The sequence below is a fragment of the Tasmannia lanceolata genome, unplaced genomic scaffold (genome assembly GCF_043159265.1).
Source record: "Tasmannia lanceolata isolate RefF3 unplaced genomic scaffold, GAP_Taslan_0.1 ptg000020l, whole genome shotgun sequence".
Classification (NCBI taxonomy): Eukaryota; Viridiplantae; Streptophyta; class Magnoliopsida; order Canellales; family Winteraceae; genus Tasmannia; species Tasmannia lanceolata.
Genome location: NW_027518697.1, coordinates 20,951,456 through 20,973,810, shown reverse-complemented (window position 1 = coordinate 20,973,810; position 22,355 = coordinate 20,951,456). Strand labels below are relative to the sequence as shown.

Sequence of the window (22,355 nt, the reverse complement as noted above, 5' to 3'; positions counted from 1 at the left end):
GATATGATATTTTGGTTATTCTTAAGGGTACTTTTGTCATTTAATATGATAGGGTATTTTGGTTAAGTTTCTATGAAATAGGGGGTCATTTTGACAATGTGTGAGCATTTTTTTCATTTTTCCACTAGATTTAGTTATCTTGGTTGTTTTTCCAATGAGATAAGGACAATTTGGTAATTTTCATGAGATGGGATATTTTGATCATTTTCATAGGAATTAAATTTTAAATTTTTATGCCCATACGTTACATGTTCAGATTTTTATTTCAGTTTACACTTATACTATGTAAGGCCTTTCGGCTATAAGGCCTTGGTACGGTGGAGGTACCACCCTTGATATTTGATCCAACATCTCACCTCCACCGTGTAGTTGTAAGGCCTCACACCATGTAAAACCTCTGAAAAACAAATGAATAATTATAAGGTAACCTTGTTGGGAAGAGAGTGGAACCGAACATACAGCCTCTTCAAACGTTTACAACAATTTTCACTTTTTTTTCTTTTCTTTTTTCTTTTCTTTTTTTCTAAAATGGCAAAACTACCCCTCTGTGGGATTTGTTTGGTTCCACTCTCGGCTAGGCAACCGGTCTCCGCACTCAAAAAGATATAACAGGCTTTAAATTGAAAAACATTTTCAAGAAAAGTTGTCAATTATTCTTTAGTGAGAAATTTTTTTTAATGGAAATATTTTTCAACGTGCATTCCAACAGTGGAAAAGCAAAATAGAGTTAAGTATTTCTTATCGGACTCTTGCATTCCAAACCGGGCTTAACGATAAAGATTCGGCAGCTACAGCAGCCCCTGCATCCTCCAGTGGAACTCCGGGTTGAGGAGTGACTCGGAACGCTGCCAAGGTATCAGTATCTTTGGTTTCATAGTCAAGAGTATAATAAGTCAATTTGTAATCTTTAACACCCTCTTTGAATTTAACACTTGTTTCTCTGTTTTTGGTGACATAAGTCCCTCCCTATAACTCATGAATTAAGAATTCTTACAACGACAAGGTCTACTCGACATGGATTAGGCGTGAATGAAACCTTTCACAGGATCTTTCACAAAATTACCAACTAATATTATCAACTATCAGCTAATTAGAATGGTTCATTATTATACCATGGTATTTGATTCGCCAAATACATCATTATTGTATACTTATATATGTATAGCGCAACCCAATCCTTGTTTTGTTTTGCAAGTTTCTGGAAGTCGAGCTGTTCTAATTGACATCGAAAAAGCCACAACCGCGGTATGAGTTCTGATCTACTAGTTGAGCTGCACGAATGTTTGTGGAGTGCAAGTTCAGTTCTACTCCAACTGTGAGGCTTCGCCGACTGAGAACACAAGCCTTGACATCGAAAAAGCCACAACCGGGGGAGGATCACTACAGACAGATATTCTTTCCTTAACCAACCTCCAGCTTAGGAAGCATCCAGAGGCTCTGCAAGACCTGGTTTCCAATTATCTAGTCAAACCAATGGAAAGACTCCAACTTTGAGAATCAAGGGCTGGCTGGTTTTGAGGCACGAATGTTTGTGGAGCACAAGTTAAATTCTACTCCGGATGTGAGGAATAAAAGAGCCAATCTTCCAAGAACTTTACAATTCAAAATTTTGAATTCAGCAATGTAAATAACGGATTTCTCTTTTTTAATGATGTTTTTAGGCATATAAGTGAAACATGTGGATCTCTTTTTTGTTGATTTTTGGGACATATATCTATGATTCAAGATCGGTCGACCTAGGATTTTACCAACTTTACAGGACATTCCATTCGGACCCTCTTTCCAAACTTCCCTTTAAAGGGACGGATATATCACTTCCCTTTAAAAATGGTCTCCCTTTCCAAACTTTTCCCAAAAATTCCTGCAATCCAATCGGACCCTCTTAAAGGATTTCTTCTACTTTTAGAAAACACATTTAAGTCGGAGCTCTAAGTCGGAGATAAAACAATGGCAGATAATGACCAAAATAATTCGGTTTCGAAAGTTAAATAAGGTAATGCACCCTGTGCATTTTCAAAAAGAAATTGCACCCTGTGCTGCAAAACCAGACAAACTTACAGAGAAGACACAGAAAATGCCAACCAAATGTAATCACTTGACAAAAGAGAAGCCAGACCCTCATGCCAAACTGAACTAAATTCTGATGAGACGATACTGTAAAAATATCAACCACGGACTGACCAACTCGACGCCATTCCCACAGATCCCTGTATCCTATTCAAAGTAGAATGAATATATTTTCTCAAGGGGTGCAAAAATCAACCCACTATAACCTTTTGAATGGATAGATGCCGGAATATGGAAATATGGGGACCGGAATTGAACTCCTCAGGTTTCAGCGGTAGAAGATCGTTCCACATCTTTCTCTTCTGCCTTTGGTTTTTCCAACTCGCTTTCATTTTCTTCTTTATCCCCTTTGGCGACAACTGGTACCTGTTCCCCAGTTTTTTCTTCAACTTTGCTTTCTTCAACACTCAACTTCTCAATAAGACCCACAGCAGCAGTGGCATCTTCGCTTTCCTCTTTCTTCAGTTGGGATTCAGCAATCTCTTCGACCATTTCCTTGAATTTTCTGCAGTCTACGACAGAAAAAATAGATGCCAATAAGACATAAAAATAGTGTAAATCGTTAACTTTTTATCGAAAACCAAAATGCTAGTTGGGTCAAGCATTTTTTTTTAAAAGTAGATTCCTGATCAACTATAATGGGCCTTCCGGCCAGCATTGGTCATCATGATACCCAAAGACCTAGTCGCATGTAACAAAATACTAAAAAATCTAAGTATCCAGTTTCAGTAAACCGGAAGAGATGAGATCATCTAGAGAGTTTATAATTGCGTACAAGATGCCTGTTTTGTAAAATCTGGGCTGTCTTAGTTTATAGTTTTTCCTGCTTTGCTGCCTTCTTGGATCTGATATTTTTTCTTTGATTTTAGCATTTTACATGTTCATAAAAGATCAGAATTAGAAAAGAATAAAGATCTGCAGTTTTGTAAAGAGAGAAAATACCCAAGATTTTAACAACACCGAAGCAACCTCCCTATGGTGCTAGAAAAAGATGCATGCGCTCCCTCCCTCCCTCCCTCCCTCCCTGATATGGGGCCCTACCGACAGCATGCATTGGCCCCAGTAAGGGGGCCCATCAACGAGGGGAACCAGGGGAAAATCATTAGGCGGATGATATATCTTTCTTTGCAAAGAGAGGTTAACCAGTTAGCCAGTACTACACTCTCAGACGCAATCCAAATTTTCACACCCACAATTATGGCGACTTCACCAGGGAGCTCTCCTAGTACCTTCAGTTTCTTCACAGTAGGTCTAGATGGGAGCACAATACCCACCAAGACACTGTTCAGCCAGCCAAGATTTCCAACCAAGAAGTCTTCCTGAAGTTGGTGATTGGTCTTTGCCGGAGCAACAGTCAGTACATCTGTGAGTGAAGGCAGCCCGTCATCTTCTCGGGTTACTCCTCCAAACTTTGTGGAGACCAATAACAGCAAAACAAGATACCCAGCCCAGAGATTAACTCTCAGGCTGGTGGTCTGAATCCTTCAGCACTAGAAATACCTCCTGTTGTCCCTAAGTAGACCATTCCCACCATTGGGAACCCTGTGAAGCCAGCTTCTCTTCATTAATCAGTGCCAGCAAATTCCCAATCTTTCCCAACCTTGGAGGATGTCATGAGCTTCTTGGAGAGAGAGAGAGAGTGTGTGTAACGACCCAGATTTTGAGTTACAGCCTCCCTACCCGGGGAGGTCCTGTGAATGCCTTACCCAACATTACTCCCACACTCACAAATGCCTGACCCTCAGGTAGGGAGGCTGTAACTCAAAATCTGGCACCAGCGTCAATGGATTCATGGAGAGACGCCTCCCCCACGTGTTGTGTCTCTCTAGTCAGGTCAATGAACGAAAATGTGTCCTTCACGGTGAAGAACATTTGGAGTTGCTAGACTGCATTATGAGATTCCAAGAGCTAGCAATGGCATGCTCGCGCCAAAAGATGAGCTCGTGTCAATTTGCATTGCAGGAATGTTTGGGGAATACAGATCCCTGCTATAGACCATAAGGATTGACAACTTTGCCAGATTGATGAGGATGCTAGAAGAACTAGCAAGTCAGTGATAAGACCTACTACCAGAATCTGGAGGTAATAAGGTAGGGATGTGACGGCCAGAGCTTTGGTCATTGATGTCAAGAAAAGAGGCCAAAAAGAAAAACAAGAGAAGAGAGAGCTTTCTCCACACCCACCGTTGATGTCCTTGAGGATCTCCATGCCATTTTAGAAAAGTAGGTTGATTAGAAGACAAAATCACCTTACCACCAATCAGGCACACCCCCACAGGAGAAGAGGACGCCAGTCCCAACTACAGCAGGTTCCACCATTCCGCAGCCCATAACACTTAGAATTGTTACCCTATAAGGAGAATCTTTCACAAGAAGCTTGCCCACAAAGATTGCTTGGTATGGAATGGGCGGAAAAGGGGAGGGCACCCCTCCCAAGATATGGGATGATCGCCCTCATGTTGTAACACGAGTAGGATCCCATTGTGGAAGGAGTTCAGCCAAATCGGCTTGCCAGAACACTAGGCAAGAGGTCAAGAAAAACTTGATGGCAGGAAAGTTGTCCAAGAGCGAAAAGGTGAAGAGATTTTTTGATGAAATGAGTTTCAACCCGCTGGCAAGAGTAAGAGCGACTAGAGCCATCATCAAAGCGACAGAAGAGTTTGGAGAAGAATGCAGTGTTGCCTGCAGGTGCATCTAGAAGGCATACTGCGCAGCAGTTGATGCCATCACCTCAAGTGCCCATTAGAAGGGGTGGAGTCCAGGCCCAACAGACCCTTGATGCTAACCGCAGAGCCCAAAGGAGGGTCATGGTTGACGTGGGTTCATTAGTGAATCTAATCCCATCGGCCATCTTACAGAAAATGGGAATACCCTGGGATCAAGTTATTCGGAATTCTGTCCATGTCAATGGCTTTGGCAATGGCCACAAGAAGACCTTGGAGCTGGTACCAGTTAAGGAAACATCCAATGACTAGCGAGATGTGGAAAAAAAATCAATCAGTATTGGATGATCCGGTGTATAAGAAAAAGAAATGTTTAAGTTTCTGAATGGCCAGTGGCAAGATCTATGAGTTCTGATGGTTTCCGGGCTCTGGCATCAGGAAGAGGAAGGCCTCCAGCGCGACCACGAAGAGTTGTGTAAGCAAGACGCTACCTACGGCCATTTATGAGTCTCCTCTACTAGAAAAGCGAGATGTCCCTTAACAGTTGCAGGATAGAGTCAATGGGGTTCAAGAAGAGTTGGGGGAAATTGATTTAGGTGCCGGCGAGATTAACCTGCCCATATTCATCAGTAGTCAGTTGGCTCCGGAGGAGAGAGAAATATCGGTACAATAACTGAAAGAATATTGTGATGATTTTGCATGGGCGCATGAGATGTTGTCTCCCTCAAGAAGTGGTTGTGCACACTTTAAACACAGACCAATCCATCCAGTCAGTCTGGACTAGAGGCAGGACATAGTGTTTAGGCCAGAGGTAGAGGAGAAGATTAAGATTCAAGTCCAGAAGCTCTAGAGGGCAGGTTTCACCAAGCAAATTCAGCAGCCCACTTGGTTGGCCAATATTGTGACAGTCAAGAAGCAAGCAGGAAACATTAGATGTTGTGTGTCGATTACAGAGGCCTTACAAAGCTTCCCCCAAGGGTATTTTCCACAACCAGACATGGATTTCTCATAGATGATATCGCAGGACATGAGAGATTTTCATTCATCGACAACACAGCATTCTTTTTCTTTTTCTTTTTTTTTCTGACAATACAGCATTCAGAACAGCCCTTTGGCAACGTTCATTATGTCAACATGCCCTTTGGACTTACAAATACTGTGGCCACCAACCAACAGATGATGACAGCAGTTTCTCAAGATATGATGCACAAAGAGGTCGAAGATTACATTGACAACCTCAATGTCAAATCCAAGAAGAAAGAACGTGTTGTCATCCTAAAGAAATTCTTTGACATACCAACTCAAGACGAACCCCCTTGAAATGTGCATTTGGAGTCTCAGCGGGAAAATTCTTGGGAATCATATCCACCGACGGTCTACAAATGTCCAATGAGCGTCATCATGAGAATTGAGGGGATTCAGATGACATATCTTTGGGGCAGATTTGATGAGACGAGGTAACTTCATCTTGTACGTTGGGATGCGGCATAGTTTTAAATTTCGGCCGAAATCCAAAATTTCGGATGAAATATTTCAGTTTCGGTTTGGACTGAAAGCGAAATTACATTGAATTGGATTTTTACATGATTTCCCCGAAATTTCGCCGAAATCCGAAATTTCGTTTTTCACATTTATTTACAAAATTTCTACCGAAATTTAAAGATTTCCACCTAAACCGAAGTTTCCACCGAAACTTTTAACTTTTTTGGTGGAAATTTTAAAAAAACGAAATTTTTCTCAATTTTTACATGATTTCAGCCGAAATTTCCACCGAAACAGAAATATTTCAGTTTTGGTGGTGGCCGATACCGACATTTAAAACCTTGGGATGAGGTTTGTAAGCCCATAGAAGGAGTACAAGGCATCGCAAAGTTGAAAGGAGTTAATAATACACTCTTAACTTCATACAAAGTTGGAAAGGGGGCTAGGAATTAGATCGGCTCTGGGTGAAGGTCATCAAGGGTAGGTTGTGCCAGGTAGAGGGAAGTGAGATAATAGTTTCAACAAACGGGGAGTAATGGTTTGGAGGGATATTTTGAAGTTAAAGCACAAGTTTGATGAAGGCATCAGATTCAGGGTTTATTCAGGGGACAGGATTAAGCTATGGCAACATAAATGGTGTGGCAATACTCCTCTAAAGGTGGGTTTTACCGATTTATATGTGGTTGCAATGGACAAAGAGGTTTTTTGTAAAAGATTGTTTGTTGGGAGAGGGGCATCATCCGGATTGGCGAATCTTATTCAGAAGAAATCTTTTTCACGGAGAACTAGAGAGGGTGGCTCGCTTTCTCAATCTTTTGCATTCCAGTTATATCAAGAGATCGGGGATGACACTTGGATTTGGGCCTGGACCTCTTCCGGGGAGTTAAATGTCAAATCCTTCTACCACCATACTGTACATATCTCTGCCACGTCGCATCTTGCTAAAGTGTGGAGCATTCCAGCCCCATCAAGGGTATGCGCTTTCGGTTGGTCTGCTTTCCTCGACAAGATCCTCACAGTGGATCATTTGTGCAATCATAATATGCTTATTGTCTATCTAGGAAGCACGGGTACTCTCCCGAGGCTCCCGTACTCGACACGTATTGGGTGCGGATACGTTCGGGTACATGCTGGGTACGTACCCCCAATTTTTTGTTTAAAAAAACCCCAATTTTTTGTTTAAAAAAACCCCAATTTTTTGTTTAAAAAAACCCCAATTTTTTGTTTAAAAAAACCCCAATTTTGGTTGTTGGGTGCGTACCCGACACCTCCTGCTTCTCCTGTCTGGTGTAAATCCTTCCTGTGCTTCTTCTCTCTCCTCTCCTGTACTCAGTATTTACATGTTGGGTATTTTTCAAATTTTAAAAATTTATAAAATCTATCATGTCCAAACATTATTAAATCCCAAAAGTCCGGTATAAAAAATCCCATAATTTGGTCTCTAAAAATTACTCATCTTGTCAGGCACTGGTCAACACACTGGTCAACACACTGGCGACAGACTTTTTTTCTAATGAATGATGTATTGATGTCTCATGTTATGAAATATGGAACTTAATCACTTATGAAATTAAGAGTAATATTAGAATTTTCCATTTTGGTGATGTTACTGTTATTTGATTGCTCTCCAATTATTATTTTTTAATTTTTATAAATATATAATAAAATATTAAAATATATTATTATATTAGGCGTACCCGAACGTACCCGCACCCAGTTTTTTTGGAAAATCACGTACCCACGTGCCCGTGTCTTGTCGTACCCGTACACGTGCTTCATAGTTGTCGATCATTGCGCTCTATGTGTGGAAGCGGGTGAAACGGTAGACCATATGTTTCTTCGTTGTAAGTTGGCGAGGCTTGTAAGAGGGCGGATATTGGGCAAGTTTGACTTGGCTTTTGTCTTTTCCAAAAGTCTAAGAGAATTACTAGTGTTTGGCAATTAGTCACATGGATGAAGAATGGCAAGCTGTAATGGAACATGGTTATGCTAGGAACTCTTTAGGTTATTTGGAAGGAGAGAAATGATAGATTATTCAGGGGGAAGTCAAAAGCCTAAATTTTATCTTTGTTAAATAGGAGCTCTAACCATAGTTTGGGTACGGATTCTTCCTTCTTTCAAGTTTGTCTCCGCTTTTGACTTGTGGCACGGGCAACGAGAGGTGTGTTGGGGGAGTGATCATAGAGCCCCCATCCGTTGTGAGTGGAGTCCTCCTGTGCCTAGATTTGTAAAGCTTAACTTTGATGGCTCCAGCTTAGGGAATCCAGGGCCATCCAAGACGGGGGTATTCTTCGAGATGAGAGCGGTTGGACAATTTGGGCCTTCCCAGGGCCTCTTGGTATTGCCGATTCTAGTGAGACACGGTTGGTAGTGTTACAGGGAATAAGAAATCAGAGTCTGCCTCCATGGAGGACAAGGTGGTGGTGGAAGGAGACTCTCTTAATGTTTTTGTTAAAGTATAAAAGAAATATAACGCCTTTCTCCAATAGCTTAAGCTATTGGAGAAAGGCGTTATATATCTTTTATACTTAAACACTCCCCCGCATGTGTAGCCCACTTGGCAAACACGTGGCACATGTGGTCCCACTTTGGGCCGACCATCGCATGTGAATTTCTGCTATCCGGGAGGTTTGAACTCGAGACCTTTGGCTTGATACCATGTTAAGTTGTTAACTAACCACAAGACTCTCTTAATGTTATTCGATGGTTAAAGGGTTCCCCTCGGCCGCCTTAGCGTTTTATGCAGTGAATGGATGAGATATCATACCGCATAGCTGGATCATCGATTACATTTCAGCATGTTAAAAGATCAATTAATAGTGAGGCTGACCGGCTTGCAAGAGACGGAGCAAATAAGGCTTCTTTGGAGTTCTTTGATTATTCCTCTCCTTGAGGGGCTTCTTTTGCAATTTTGAAATTTCTTTTATTTCTATTTGTACTGACCACCTCGGTCACGGGGTATCCCCCCTTTTATTTTCAATTCAATTCACTACCATTCAAAAAAAAACTTCCTTCATCCTCCATCTTCACTTCATATCACATCACAACCACTACCACCATTGTCCTCATCATTTCTCAAAAATCCTAGCCATCATTTCCATTGCCACTCCGCCATCACCGAGAAATCATCAAACACACCTGTTGACACCCAAGGTTTTAAATTTCGAGTTCGGTTTCGCACACCACAGAAACAGAAACGTTTCGGTTTCGGTTAAAAATTTCAGTGAATATCCTGTAAAATCATGGAAACATATGAAAATTTTCACTCTTATCACATCACAACCACTACCACCATTGTCCTCATCACTTCTCAAAAATCCTAGTCATCATTTCCATTGCCACTCCACCATCACCGAAAAATCACCCCTGTTGACCCATCTTACCCAAGGTTTTAAATTTCGATTTCGGTTTCGAACACCACAGAAACAGAAACATTTCGGTTTCTGTTGAAAATTTCAGTGAAAATCCTGTAAAATCATGGAAACATATGAAAACATATGCAAATGATGGAATCTAAAGATGAAACTTCGGGAAATGGTAGAATAAGCATAAATAGACACTTAAAAACCATCACATAAGCAAGACAACGATCCATAATGGTTTACAAAAATATCAAAACACCTAGTGACATGCACTGTCGTGCATGTCTGATAATCTAATATATACCAAATTTCACATGAAATTCATATAAATATTTATATAAAATAAATACACCAGATTTTGCATGCAATTCATATTAACTATAATTATAAATACCCAGACCCCGCAATGGCGAGAACCTCGTGCACTGGGCCGCCCTTTTTATATACTGATATATACCACTATTACACTTATGCATTTCGGTCATTTTGGTTTCAAATTCGATGGGGATGGAAACCGAGACATTTCGATAGTTTCGTGTCAATCTCGGTGGAAATTTAAAACTAAGATCTTACCTTGCTCTACAACAAAATACATAAATCTCCTATTGTCCACCCTCTCTGCCGGTTGTCATTGTCATCATACCACAGGGTAGGACTCTACAACAAATAACTATGGAATGCACTATAGGTTTTCACGTCTATTTGAGAAACTATTTTAAAATTCAATAGATCTAGCATTGCATTCCTCTTTCTTCAAAGTTAATCTCGGATGATGAATTCAGGCCCTAAGAATGGATTCATAGTTGCAATCAATGTTGCAATTCGGACATTGCTATCATGATCTTATTTTTTTGGTGCAATATGATTGTTCCTCCATCCTTAGCGGCACAAACCACCTATTGGCAGATAAAACTTCCAATAATACAAGTTTAGTGGGTACGGGCTGTGATCACACCTACACATAAGCATTGGATTACATTAGAATTACACGATGAGGCATGCTTGAGCGACCCAACTAATAGGATGGGTGACCCATTGGAAAATCCTCATGTTGCACCCCTAATTTTATTGTCATTCAAAAAAAAATTTAAAAACAAAACAAAGGTTAGGCATTTAAAACCACAAGATGTTTTCTTTCATAATACGTCTTGAAATAACAGCTAGTTTACAAGATAGGTTTAGGCATGATAATTCTTACTGGCAGGGTTTCTCTCAGCCATGGAAACAGATAGAGTAGGGTTCGAGGAGTGGATTTTGGTGTTGCCGTCCATGTTGTTAACATAGCACGATTCACGTTTTGAATCATACAATCAGGATCAAATCGGGGGTTGAACGAGTCAAATCAGAAGAATCATTTTTCATAAAAACCGTACGATTCAAGTACACTATTCGATTTTGAATAGTGCGATTTTAATGATTTTTTACTATTTCTTTTTGTTCGCTTTTTTTTTGGTGGGCCATTTACGATTAGAAATAAATTGTATATAACCCCCAGCCTATGCTTCTCCTCCTTTTCCTCCTCATCTTCATTTCTTCTCCTCCTCATCCTTCCTACTACTACAAATACTAGCTGCAAGTTTGGATTATTAATCATGGAATTTATATTTAATTTAATTGGTTTGAATGCAAAATAGATAATTTTTATTACTTTTAATATTTTTTCTCATTTTTATATATAAATCTGGAAAAATCTTGTGATTTACGATCCGATTTACTATTCGAACCCTATTACGATTTACGATTCGATTCCCATTTTCGGATCATTGGTTGCCATTGAGTGAGAGAGGAGAGGGGATGGAATGCGTGGGTGTTGGCCATGAGAGAGAGAGAGAGAGAGAGAGAGAGAGAGAGAGAGAGAGAGAACAGATGAGTAAGTGGCATTTATTTTTTAAGAATTAAATTAATAGGATAATTTCAGTCCAAAACTGTGCCATGAAAGGGGCTAATTAGATTCCAATAAACGTGTGTGTGTGTGTGTGAGAGAGAGAGAGAGAGAGAGCCTGTGCGCCTGTATATATGTATGTAAAAATGTATATAAACAGGAGCTCTAAGTTTATTCTTATGCATTGGAGTGTTTGACACATGTAATCAAGTCTCTACATATCAACACTCATACACCACTGGTTTCAGCATGTTGAGATAATCAGTTGTTGATTGTTGATATCCTTAATCTCAGGTCTTAATATTTGACATAAGTGATATTTAAATGATAAGACTGGAAATATAAAGCTCAATCAATGCCTAATCCATGCAATATCAATATAAAGAAATTATATCAAAATAATTGGCAATACACCTTACACTTTATCTTAAAAAAAGGGTGGCCCAGTGCACGAGGCTCCCGCCATTGCGGGGTCTGTGGAGGGCTTTACCCCTGCTTTGCAGAGAGGCTGTTTCAGTGACTCTAACCCGTGACCACCAGGTCACAATGGAGCAACCTTTTGCGCCAAGGCTTCCACACTTTACCTTGTGAATTGATTTGTTTTTATTTTTTTCGAATGAGACGAATTGAAATTGAGCAGCATAAATCTTGAAAACTATCAACTCAGACCACAAAATGTCAAATGTGATGTGCCATGTAACGAAGTCAATTTTTTATCTTACTGCACGTTTAATATAGAGCACAAGTCAGAAAAATAATAAGGGCCAATGCCCAATCAACTATCTCAAGAATACCATACCATAACATCATCAAAGCATGGCATACCAAAGTGCTCCAAATCAGAACTATTAACTCAAAAAATCCTTTTGAAATGACCTATTAGCCGACCAGTGGGACACAAATCCTAGAAGAGTCTACTGTTATAATATTATGCAGCAATAGAATCAATAGATAAAAGAATCTATAAAAAAGTGAACCTCAGCAAAGAGCATGAACTTTTAGAAAGTACGCAAGAGATGGCAAACCTAATAGAGTTTGCTAAGTTGTATGGTATGGATACAATTCCATGACCAAACTACTCTAAAAATGCTCCAGGTAACTCCCTACACGACCTTCCACCATTTACTCTGAACAAAGAATTTCAAAACGACACCCCACCACCCATCCCCACCCCCTGCTCTAGGTAACTCTCCACATGATCTTCCACCATTTTCTACGAACAAAGATTTCAAAATGACATCCCATTCCCACCACCGCCCACCAGCCCAAAGAGATAGAGAGGGGCGGGGATGACAAAGGACTGTATGAGCTACCAAAAAAATTGTTTTTCAATCAAATAGCACAAATTCATATAATTCATACTGCATACTATTAGAGCACCAAGAAATTTGGAAATTCGAACATACATATAATCTCATGATATTCACATCATCCACATGAAAATGAAGTTAATTTAGTTCATGTGATTTAAGCAGAATATTTCTTCCGAAGTTCCTTTGCCTATTTGTATCATCACTATCCACATTTTACATGTTTCAGTAATTGATTATTTTCCAATCATAATTACTGGATACAAAACCCCACGCTTGAGTATTCTTTTCCTCAAGTACTGTTGAAACCATTGATGATGGAGAGTTACATCCAAACTTCCTACTGCAAAGAATATTATAATCAAAGTCATTCACCTATGAACACTATAGTCAAATTCATTCACCTAGGTGCCCCGGAGGGGTGATGACTAGGAAACAGGCTAAGTCTAGGCAGCCCACAAGGCTCCCAGGCGACCACGTATGGCTTAGGATCCTACCAAGGACTTGAGGTAGTAGATGCAACACATAGAAGGAGAAGAGTCCACTTTCTGCTTCAGTAAGGGAGAATTACTCCCTAAAACCAAGAAAAGCTTCATATCATCCCTTTTACAAATCACACTCTATAAGGAAATATATTATAGAAGATTATATACTAAAAGTTTGTGTTTTAACTTATTTAGATAGAAAAAAAAAGTGTCTATACTACAGATATACATATACTTAACTACTAAACATATGCGTTTTTAGTAGTACTAATTATGCAAGTAAACTATCATTGTATCTAACAGCCAGTTATATATAAAATTACATCGGATCATGCATAGAAATTTTAAAAAAATTGAATAAAAATTACATCTGATCCTACATATAAAATTACATCGGATCATGCATAGAAATAAAAATAAATTACCATTTTAAGCATTTTGACTATCTTGATAAACAACATTTTTTCCACAGAACAAAACCTAGATTCAATACAGCATATAGCAGCAGCGATCAGAATATCAGTGAAGGAAAAGAACACTCTGACATCGATAATAAAACTCATTCACAAATAATCTGATGATAACAGTAACAGAGGCGAGAACTGGCCAAACAATACTTACTTTCCACTGATCCGAAACGAATACAGAAGAGCTCCTTCTTCAACTCCCCATCAGAGAAATCAGAAGCGTGCCACACGCAAGATTTATCATTCCCTGCATGTTCCTGCATCGAGGTCGACGGAAGAACTACACACAAAAAGGAAAACGAAAAAGTATAAATTCTTGTTATGTTTTGTCATGTTTCTAAAGCAGTTAGACGTTTTTGCAGCCATATTGAATGGAAATGAGACACTGAAGATTGGATTTCAATTTTTTCTTTTTCAATGATAGCCAATTCTAAGATTGGATTTCAAATTAAAAACTAAAACTAAAACTGGTTATTCTTAGGTTGGAAAAATGTGCAAGAACACTTTCTTGTGTAGTACTTTCTCTTGGGGATATTAGAGAGAAAGGGTGAGAGTTTTATCTCTCTGTGTTTCTCTTGGGTGTGGAGAAGAAGCACACTGTCATTTGATTTTGATTTTCCTCTTGGATATAGAATAAGGAAGAAGGTGAGTTAGTTATTGGTTTTCTCTCTTGTGGTTTCCTTTTGTAATAGAGACGGAGGTTTGCTTTCTCGCATAAAGAAAGGAGTGAGAGAAAGTATGAAGAGCAAAAAGGATTACAGGTTTATGGGATTATGTTAATCCTGTTATAATCTTGTTAGCTTTTCTCTAATAGGGAAAGAGCGTTATCTTGCTCGTGGAGGTAGGCCATTGTGTCTAACCACGTAAATCGTGCATGTTCTCTTTATGTATTGATTCCTTGTGATTTTGTGGTTGCTTTTAATTTGCCATTATTTGTATTATTTGATATAATTTGATCAGATTCTTAGTCCGACGGGTTTCAGCACAATAGCATGCATGGATCCTAAAGAAAAAAACGAAAATAAAGAAAAATCAAAATTACTAAAAAGGTGGTTTTCTTTATTGTGTAAAGAAAGGATTACGGGTTTATGGAATTGTGTTAATCCCATTGTAATATTGTTATCAAAGAGCGTTGATCTTGATCGCGCCATGAATGTAGACCATTGTGCCGAACCACGTAAATAGTGTGTTCTCTTTGTGTCTTCCTTGTGATTTTGCGGATGCTTTTAGTATTAGTTTGCCTTTTGATTGTATTATTTGATCAGATTTTTTGTCCGACGGGAATTTTTAGCACAATCCCATCACACATATTAACGCAGGGGCAGATAGTGGAAGCTCGGATAATGGTTAATTGGGTTCAAGAAGATGGATAATTGTAAATGGTAGCAAGAAAGCAGGGTATTTTGGATGTTTCTATGACTAGGATTTTATGGGGATAGTAATCATCTATGGGCTGTGGTTTTTGGGGCAACATTAAAGTTACTTGGATGGCTGATTTATGGGTGAAGGGGATGATAGAAAATTGGTGGAATTGGGTTAACAGCAAGGCTGCTATTTGATGGACTGTTCGGGTGCCTAAAATTTAGGAGGTAGCAAGGGCCGTGGTAGGTAAAGAGGAACCAAGGGCTGTCAAACTAAAATAAAAGCAGCAGATCGCTTTTATTTGATGGGGCAAAACGAGCAGCAGGTGGCTCGTACATGAGAAGATTTTCCGAAGGCAACAAATCTAAATCGGCAACTTAAATTTTTATTCCAAATAAAACTAACTAAAAAGTTTACAATGGCAGCTATATATAGATATTTGGGTTGCCGACTCCTACCCAAAGGAGTGGTAAACCGACTAGAATTTGTACTAAAATTTCTCTTCAAAACAATCTAAAACTCCAATCTTTTCACAAATCCTAATCCCTAAAATCTCTCTTAAAGTCTTAATAGATATTTCCTACTAAAACTCTACTACCTTCAATCGGTCTGTTGCAACTAAAATCCTAATAGAACTAAAACTAAAGCCTTTTGGCCAATACAAATTTTCAAATAACTAAAATACTAAAATAAACTAAATTGGGACACATGGTTAATCTAGGCCGTTGATATTGATGTCGTTCCAAAATCATGACTATTGATCTCGTGAGATGCACCTGTATCAGACCGCCTCTCTTGGAAAGAACTCGACCACGAGTTCGAATCAAGGATTATGTCAGCGTTTGGAGTACCAATTGATTCGGTCAAATCCGTTCCGTGTTTCGCTCCAACTTCAAATTGGAGGCCTTTCCAACGAATTTGATACTTCCAACGGGCAATTATTCTAGCATGCTTCGACTGGCGGTGTGATTTCATTCGATCAGAAAGTAGGCCCTCGATGTAGTCTTCGAATTTTTGTGGCAAAGGCAGAAAATAGCTTTCACTTTGATCAACATCAATGACTTTGAGCTCGCTTTGAATCGATTCGTTGTCATTGGCATCTTCAAGAGATACATCTATTTTCGATGAGTCTTCTTCTTCTTGAATTTTATCTTCCTCAAGGGAATCCTCAAGATGTTCGTCTGGCATCTGTGGATCTTCAATGACGGTTGGAGAAACTTCTTCGCTCAAACTATGTTCCTCTACCCGCCGGTCTAATCCATCATTACTCGCCTCGATTTGCTCGATGAGGGCATTGATCTGAGGTTGAAGTCATTCATCGCGAACCCATTGTTGTTCTTGAATCTCACTTATAATCTTCAACATCTCGGCGATTAGATCCGCTCGTGATGGAGACATGATGACGGATCTTAATTTTCTAACCCAAGATTACAAGAAGAAGGAATTCTTGTTTTCCTACTAACCCAAGATTACAAGAAGATGGAATTCTTGTTTTCCTAGGCTCTGATACCAAATAATGCAGGGGAGGGTGGAGGAAGCGAAATCTATGTATCAAATTACGTAGGGTAAGCGAAAGGGAAGGTTAAGGACTGAAATATGAGGTGCAAGATTGGGTTGTTCGGAACTTCGGATGATAGAGAGGGTTTCAAAGGGATGGAATTAAGGGAGGGTGCGAGGCAGTGGCGGATAGTGAAAGCTTGAAATAAATATGACGAAAGGGTAGCGAAAGCAAAACAAACAAAATAGGTAAAGAGAATGATTGGAATTCTTAGTAGTTAATAAGTATCAAGGGTTGGTGTAGAGGAATTTTTTTTTAAAATTTGCTTATGATGAAATTAATGGGATAGTGGGCTCTCGGGTAAATATTTAAAGAGGTTTGGGCTGCTAACTCTTTTGGGCCTTGGGAGCCTAAATTGTAGGGAGGCTGGTTTTTGTAAGGTGCAAACAAAGGGCTGTTATTCAGGGTGTTTAATCGGCTGATTTGGGTGATGGAAAATAAGAATAAAACAAAGGGCTGTTATTCAAGGTGTTATTGGGTCATATAAAGGGCCAAGGTTTCAATCGGTCCACATGCAAGGGGTATAATAAACATGAAATATATGGGAGGGTTTAAGGGCTGGACAGTGGGTAACATGGACTGGTTTGGCTATGATTTTAGAGTAGTTTGGGGCTGGTAGTAGGTAAAGTTTCTTCTCAGCCGAACATCCATCCCCTAATCCTTCACCTTTCAGCCAAACCTTCTCTCCCTTCCCTTATTAACAGCCCCAAACCCACTTCCTTCCCTCTCTAAATCCTGGCCCCTACAAGCCCTTGTCTTCACACATAGCTGCCCTCGGGTTCCTCTTTCACGCAAGGCCAAGATCTTGCTTCTTGCCGCACAAAACAGACCCAAATAACCCTTTAATTCCAGCCCCTAATACTCCTCTAATAGCAGCCCAGTAACTAGGGCTGTGCACTATTCGGTTCGGTTTCTACGTATTTCGGTTCGGTTTTGGTTATCAAAATCATATAATTTCGGTTTACGGTTTCGGTTACCGTTCTCAGAATTTCGATTTATCCGTAAAACCGAAGTGTTGGGTTGGAGATTATCGTTGTCTTTTCCTTTTCTTCCGAAGATATTTTCGCTACACATCGGGTATCGAGGCTGGATTTTAGTACGACAGAATTACCCCTGTCTATTCGCAATAGTAACGATTTGACCCCGCAAACGTTGATACCGAAAAAAAATTTGAAAGAAAAATGAGTTATGCACTTATACACACCTTTTCTTTTTACTTGGGACAACCCCCCACTTAAGCAAAAGACCAGTCAATCTGGGTGTCACGAGTAAAAAATGGGTGAATATATATAATATATTCATTTAACTTAGGTTAGGGTTGTTCTTCCCTTCTTATGTTCATTCGAGAGTCTTATATGGCAATACACTTTCATCGCTTCGAGACCAACTAGGGTTTCAACTCCGGCTGTCACTCCAACTCCGACGAGTCAACGACGGCTATGAGACTACGGCGGCAAACCCTCTTTCCAACCTTTGAATACGAAGTTCCAAACCCTATTTTTCTCTGTGATCCCAACCTATGTGATCCCAACCGCGGCAAATCTCATTCTTTCAACCTCATTTAGGAGTTCTTTCAACCTCACACCACCAATCAAAGACCCATCCATTCGATTGTAGAAGGAAAGAACATATTTAGGGTTTCAAAGAGGGTTTGGCTTTGGCACATTGGCTGAGAAAGAGAAAGAACCAAAGAGGGTTTGGCTGAGATAGACTGAAAGAGGAAGTTTTTTTGAGAGGTTCCATTAGGGTTTCAAGGAGGAACAGAGAGAAGGGGATTTTTTTAGAATTGTAAGAAGAAAATCAGGGAGGGTAATTATATCTTCTTCTTCCCCTGTTTCTTCTTTTATCTATTGTTTTCTTTCGGTTATAACCGAACAAACCGAAGAACCAATTTTTTTTCGGTTTCGGTTAAAGTTCGGTTACAATGAATTTCGGTTCGGTTTCGGTGCCCTTCTCCCACTAACCGAAATAATTCGGTTCGGTTTTTTCAAGCAAATTCGGTTCGGGTTTAACCGAATGAACAGGCTTACCAGTAACCTCAGCTGAGTTTTCCATCTTCTTGAACCCAATGAACCATTATCCAAGCTTCCGCTATCCGCCCCTGCGTTATTTGGTATCAAGGCCTAGGAAAACAAGAATTTCATCTTCTTGTAATCTTGGGTTAGAAAATTAAGATCCGTCACCGTGTCTCCATCACAAGCAAATCTAATCGCCGAGATGTTGAAGATTATTAGTGAAATGCAAGAACAACAACGAGTTCGCGCTGAACGACTCCAAGCTCATATCAATGCTCTCACTGAGCAGGCGATGAATGATGAATTAGACCGGCGTGTTGAGGAACATAGTTTGAGCGAAGCAGTTTCTCCAATCGTCATTGAAGATCCACAGACACCAGACGAACACCTTGAGGGTTCCCTTGCGGAAGATAAAATTCAAGGAGATGAGCAAGATGCCAACGATAACGAATCGATTGAAAGCGAGCTCATACCAGAAGAAAATCCTGTCCTCCTTCACGAATACAAAGTCACATATGCCGATCAAAGCGAGAGCAATTTTCTGCCTTTGTTACCATATTTCGTTGAGCATGTCGAGGGCGAATTTTTCAATCAAATAAAATCCCACCGCTCGCCAAAACATGCCCGAATAATTGCTCGGTGAAAATATTTAATTTGCCGAAAAGGACTACAATTCAAAGTTGGAGTGAGAACCACATCCGGCATGTCAATTTTTACTCCTAATGGCATCATCAACTTTGACCTAAACTCGTGGTCGAGTTCCTTCCAAGAAAGGGGGTCTGATGCAGGTGCATCTCGCCCAGTGACGGAGATCAACGGTCAAGATCGTCAAACACTTAATCGGATCGTCTGAGACCCTTAGATTGGATGATTTCGAATGGCATCTAGATCAACGGCCGATGTTGATTACTACACTTAAAGAAATTAGCTAGAGTTTTAGTTTTCCTAGGATTTTATTTGTGATATTTTAGGGATTAGTTTAGAGAAGTTTTAGGAAATAGTAGAGATACTTTAAGATTTAAAACCTTAGTGGGTCATCCAAGTGTAGGAGATAAGTTGGAGAAAATTTAGGAATTTTATTTATTTCCTAGTTCTAGTAAGATTAGCATAGTGGTTTAGTTTGATTAGGATTTTTATTTTCAGAAGTCTATCAATAGCTATTGATGTAATCAATTTCATGATCTTATTTTATGAATTGAATTTGGTTGCTATTGTTGCCTCGGAAAGTTGCCTTGCCAAAAGAGCCATCCGCTACTCTGCGCCCAAAAGAGCCCTGTTGCTCTTCTATCTACCCAAGTTTTCCTTAATTTCAGCCCTTTTCATTATCTGATTCCACCCCTTCCCCCCTCAAATAATCAGCCGATCCCCACCCTTTGTTTCCTTCTTAATTTATTCCCTTCGACCTTCTTGTTGCTACAATCCAAGCTACTGCCCCTGTTGCCGATTACACCACCCAAATCTTATCTTTTAGCCTAAAAAAAAACAAAATCACCCACCATCGATCTCCTTTCATCCCACTTTGCCACTCATACAACCTTTCTACCTACAACCTTCCCAAGCCTTCTAAGTCACCCCAATCTCAGCCCTTTAATCTCAGTCCTAACAGCCCTTTATCCTTGCATAAAACCAATCCTAACATATTTGCTTTACCTCTCACGGAAATCCCAACAGTCCCTTGCCACCCAATTCCTTATTTGCAATGATTTTTTTCATCTTTTAGCCCTTTTTCCTCTAATCAAATATTCTGTCTCAAAGCTTCAGCTATCCACCCCTGCATTACATATCTTATCTTAAATAAAAACAAAATATTACGGGACCCACTTGTGGTGGAATAAATTAATATGCTATTTTAGAGAATAAGATCGAATCTTACCGGATCTGATATATTTAGTAGTCAGATTAGATTATGATAGTCTCTAATTAGCTATTTCTATTCTTATAATAAGATCTTTCTAGATATTTATATGTTTATCTTTGAGTGCCTTATTTAAGCACCTTTTATTGTTAATGGAAATCAATGAAGAAATTTATTACATAAATTGTGTCTTTTTCACAGGAAAGAGGAACAACCCTTCCCTCTAAGAAGATCAATCCTGTTGTGAACTGATTCGGGTTCGTAACACAAACAAAAATCAAAATTACTGAAACAAAAGATCAAACAAACCGTAATGATTGGCGCAGATCTTGAGTGTTTTTGCCTGGCGCATAACTAACCTAACCTTCCCAGTCTCCTTGTGCTTGAGAAGTTTGACTGTCCCAACACCACGCTCTTTCCATTGATTACCTTCCTTATCAAATCGATAGAGTTTTGCTTTCCTAAACACATACAGTTGATCAGAGAAAGAAGGCAAGAAAGAAAGAGAGAGAAATGTAAGATGTTTCAAAACCCTAAAAAATACTTACAGATCGATTAGGGCGTCTTCTTCTTCTTCTCCGGTGGTGATGGTGACTTCTTCGAGCTTTACGATCGGAGCAATCTGAGCTCCGGTATCCTCGTCATCTCCGGCGCCGGTTTCCGACGGCTCTTCGTCATCTCTCCGTTCGGAATCGTGGCTGGCCATAGAGAGGGAAGGTTCTACCGTTCTAACTCAGCGGAGAGAGAGAGACAGACGTGGAAGGGTTTTGGTTCGATATAAAGATAGGGAGAGAGGGAATTATTGTTGGTCTGCAAGTAAGGGTGTCAATTTTGGCTCGGGCTCGAAAGTCGCTCGAATCCTTAACGAGCCGAGCCGAGCCCAGGCTCGGCTCGGCTCGGCTCGTTAAGAATTTAATATATTTAAATATATATATTATATATTAATATATACATTAAAAGGGCTGTCCAGGGAGTGAAAGGGGGAGGCAAAATATGTCACTTCATTTTTGGAACCCCATTTGTTACTTGGACCACCCCCCATAGTGTAAAAAAAGTAGTCAAATTACACTAGATAGGGCTGTCCAGGGAAGATGAGGGGTGTGAACTTAATATAACCCGAGCTCGATAAGGCTCGCGAGCCACTTGCAAGCCTGGCTGAGCCTGACCGAGTCGAGCCGAGCTCGAGCCTGGTTCGAGCCCGAGCCGAGCCGAGCCTGGCCAAGCTCGGCTCGTTTACACCCCTAGTTGCAAGATATATTTACGGGAAACTCCCCCACTCAGCTGCTTTTGTAAATAAGCAAAAGGAACAGCTACGTGGGCCATTTTTCAATGTTTGGCAGGAGTGAATTATTTTTCCTAGAAAATATAAGTATCAGTTTACCCCAACGACGAGATGGAGGCTGAGAGCATAGTAATTTGGACCCGAGCCCGAGGAACCCGTTTTCCCAACCCTAACCTAACACGACCGGATTTCCAACCCAACTCGACCCGAGGAACCCATTTTTCCAACCCGAACCCGACCCAACCCAACCCAAGTTTTTAAGCTTAAAATAAAATAAAAAATCATAGAAATGTCGGGTTTCACTCGGGTTGCCAAACACGAAACACAAACCCAACCCGAATTCAACCCGGGTTGGGAAAAGTCAACCCAAACCCGACCCCGCCCGAACTCAACCCGATCCAACCTTTTTCAGGTTGAACCCGACCCAAGTTGCACCCTAGCATAGTTAGGGATGAAAAAGAAAAGGGACGGGAAAAAATCGAGTTTAATACGGTATTGGTTCTGATATTGGTTCAAAACACGTAACGAAAATATAAAAAAAGCGTTTAAAATTTTGTAATTTACAG

General features: G+C 40.0%; 1 protein-coding gene across 1 annotated transcript; it reads right to left on the bottom strand.

The window, feature by feature from the left end:
* Positions 1-1,936: 1,936 nt before the first annotated feature.
* On the bottom strand, positions 1,937-21,288 carry LOC143854634 (ran-binding protein 1 homolog b-like). The gene is made up of 4 exons (XM_077364686.1): positions 21,056-21,288; positions 20,817-20,968; positions 13,872-13,997; positions 1,937-2,579 (listed from the first exon to the last, which is right to left on the bottom strand). Exons 1-4 carry the CDS (start codon positions 21,211-21,213, stop codon positions 2,329-2,331), a joined length of 687 nt encoding a protein of 228 aa, XP_077220801.1. The 5' UTR covers positions 21,214-21,288; the 3' UTR covers positions 1,937-2,328.
* Positions 21,289-22,355: the final 1,067 nt, after the last annotated feature.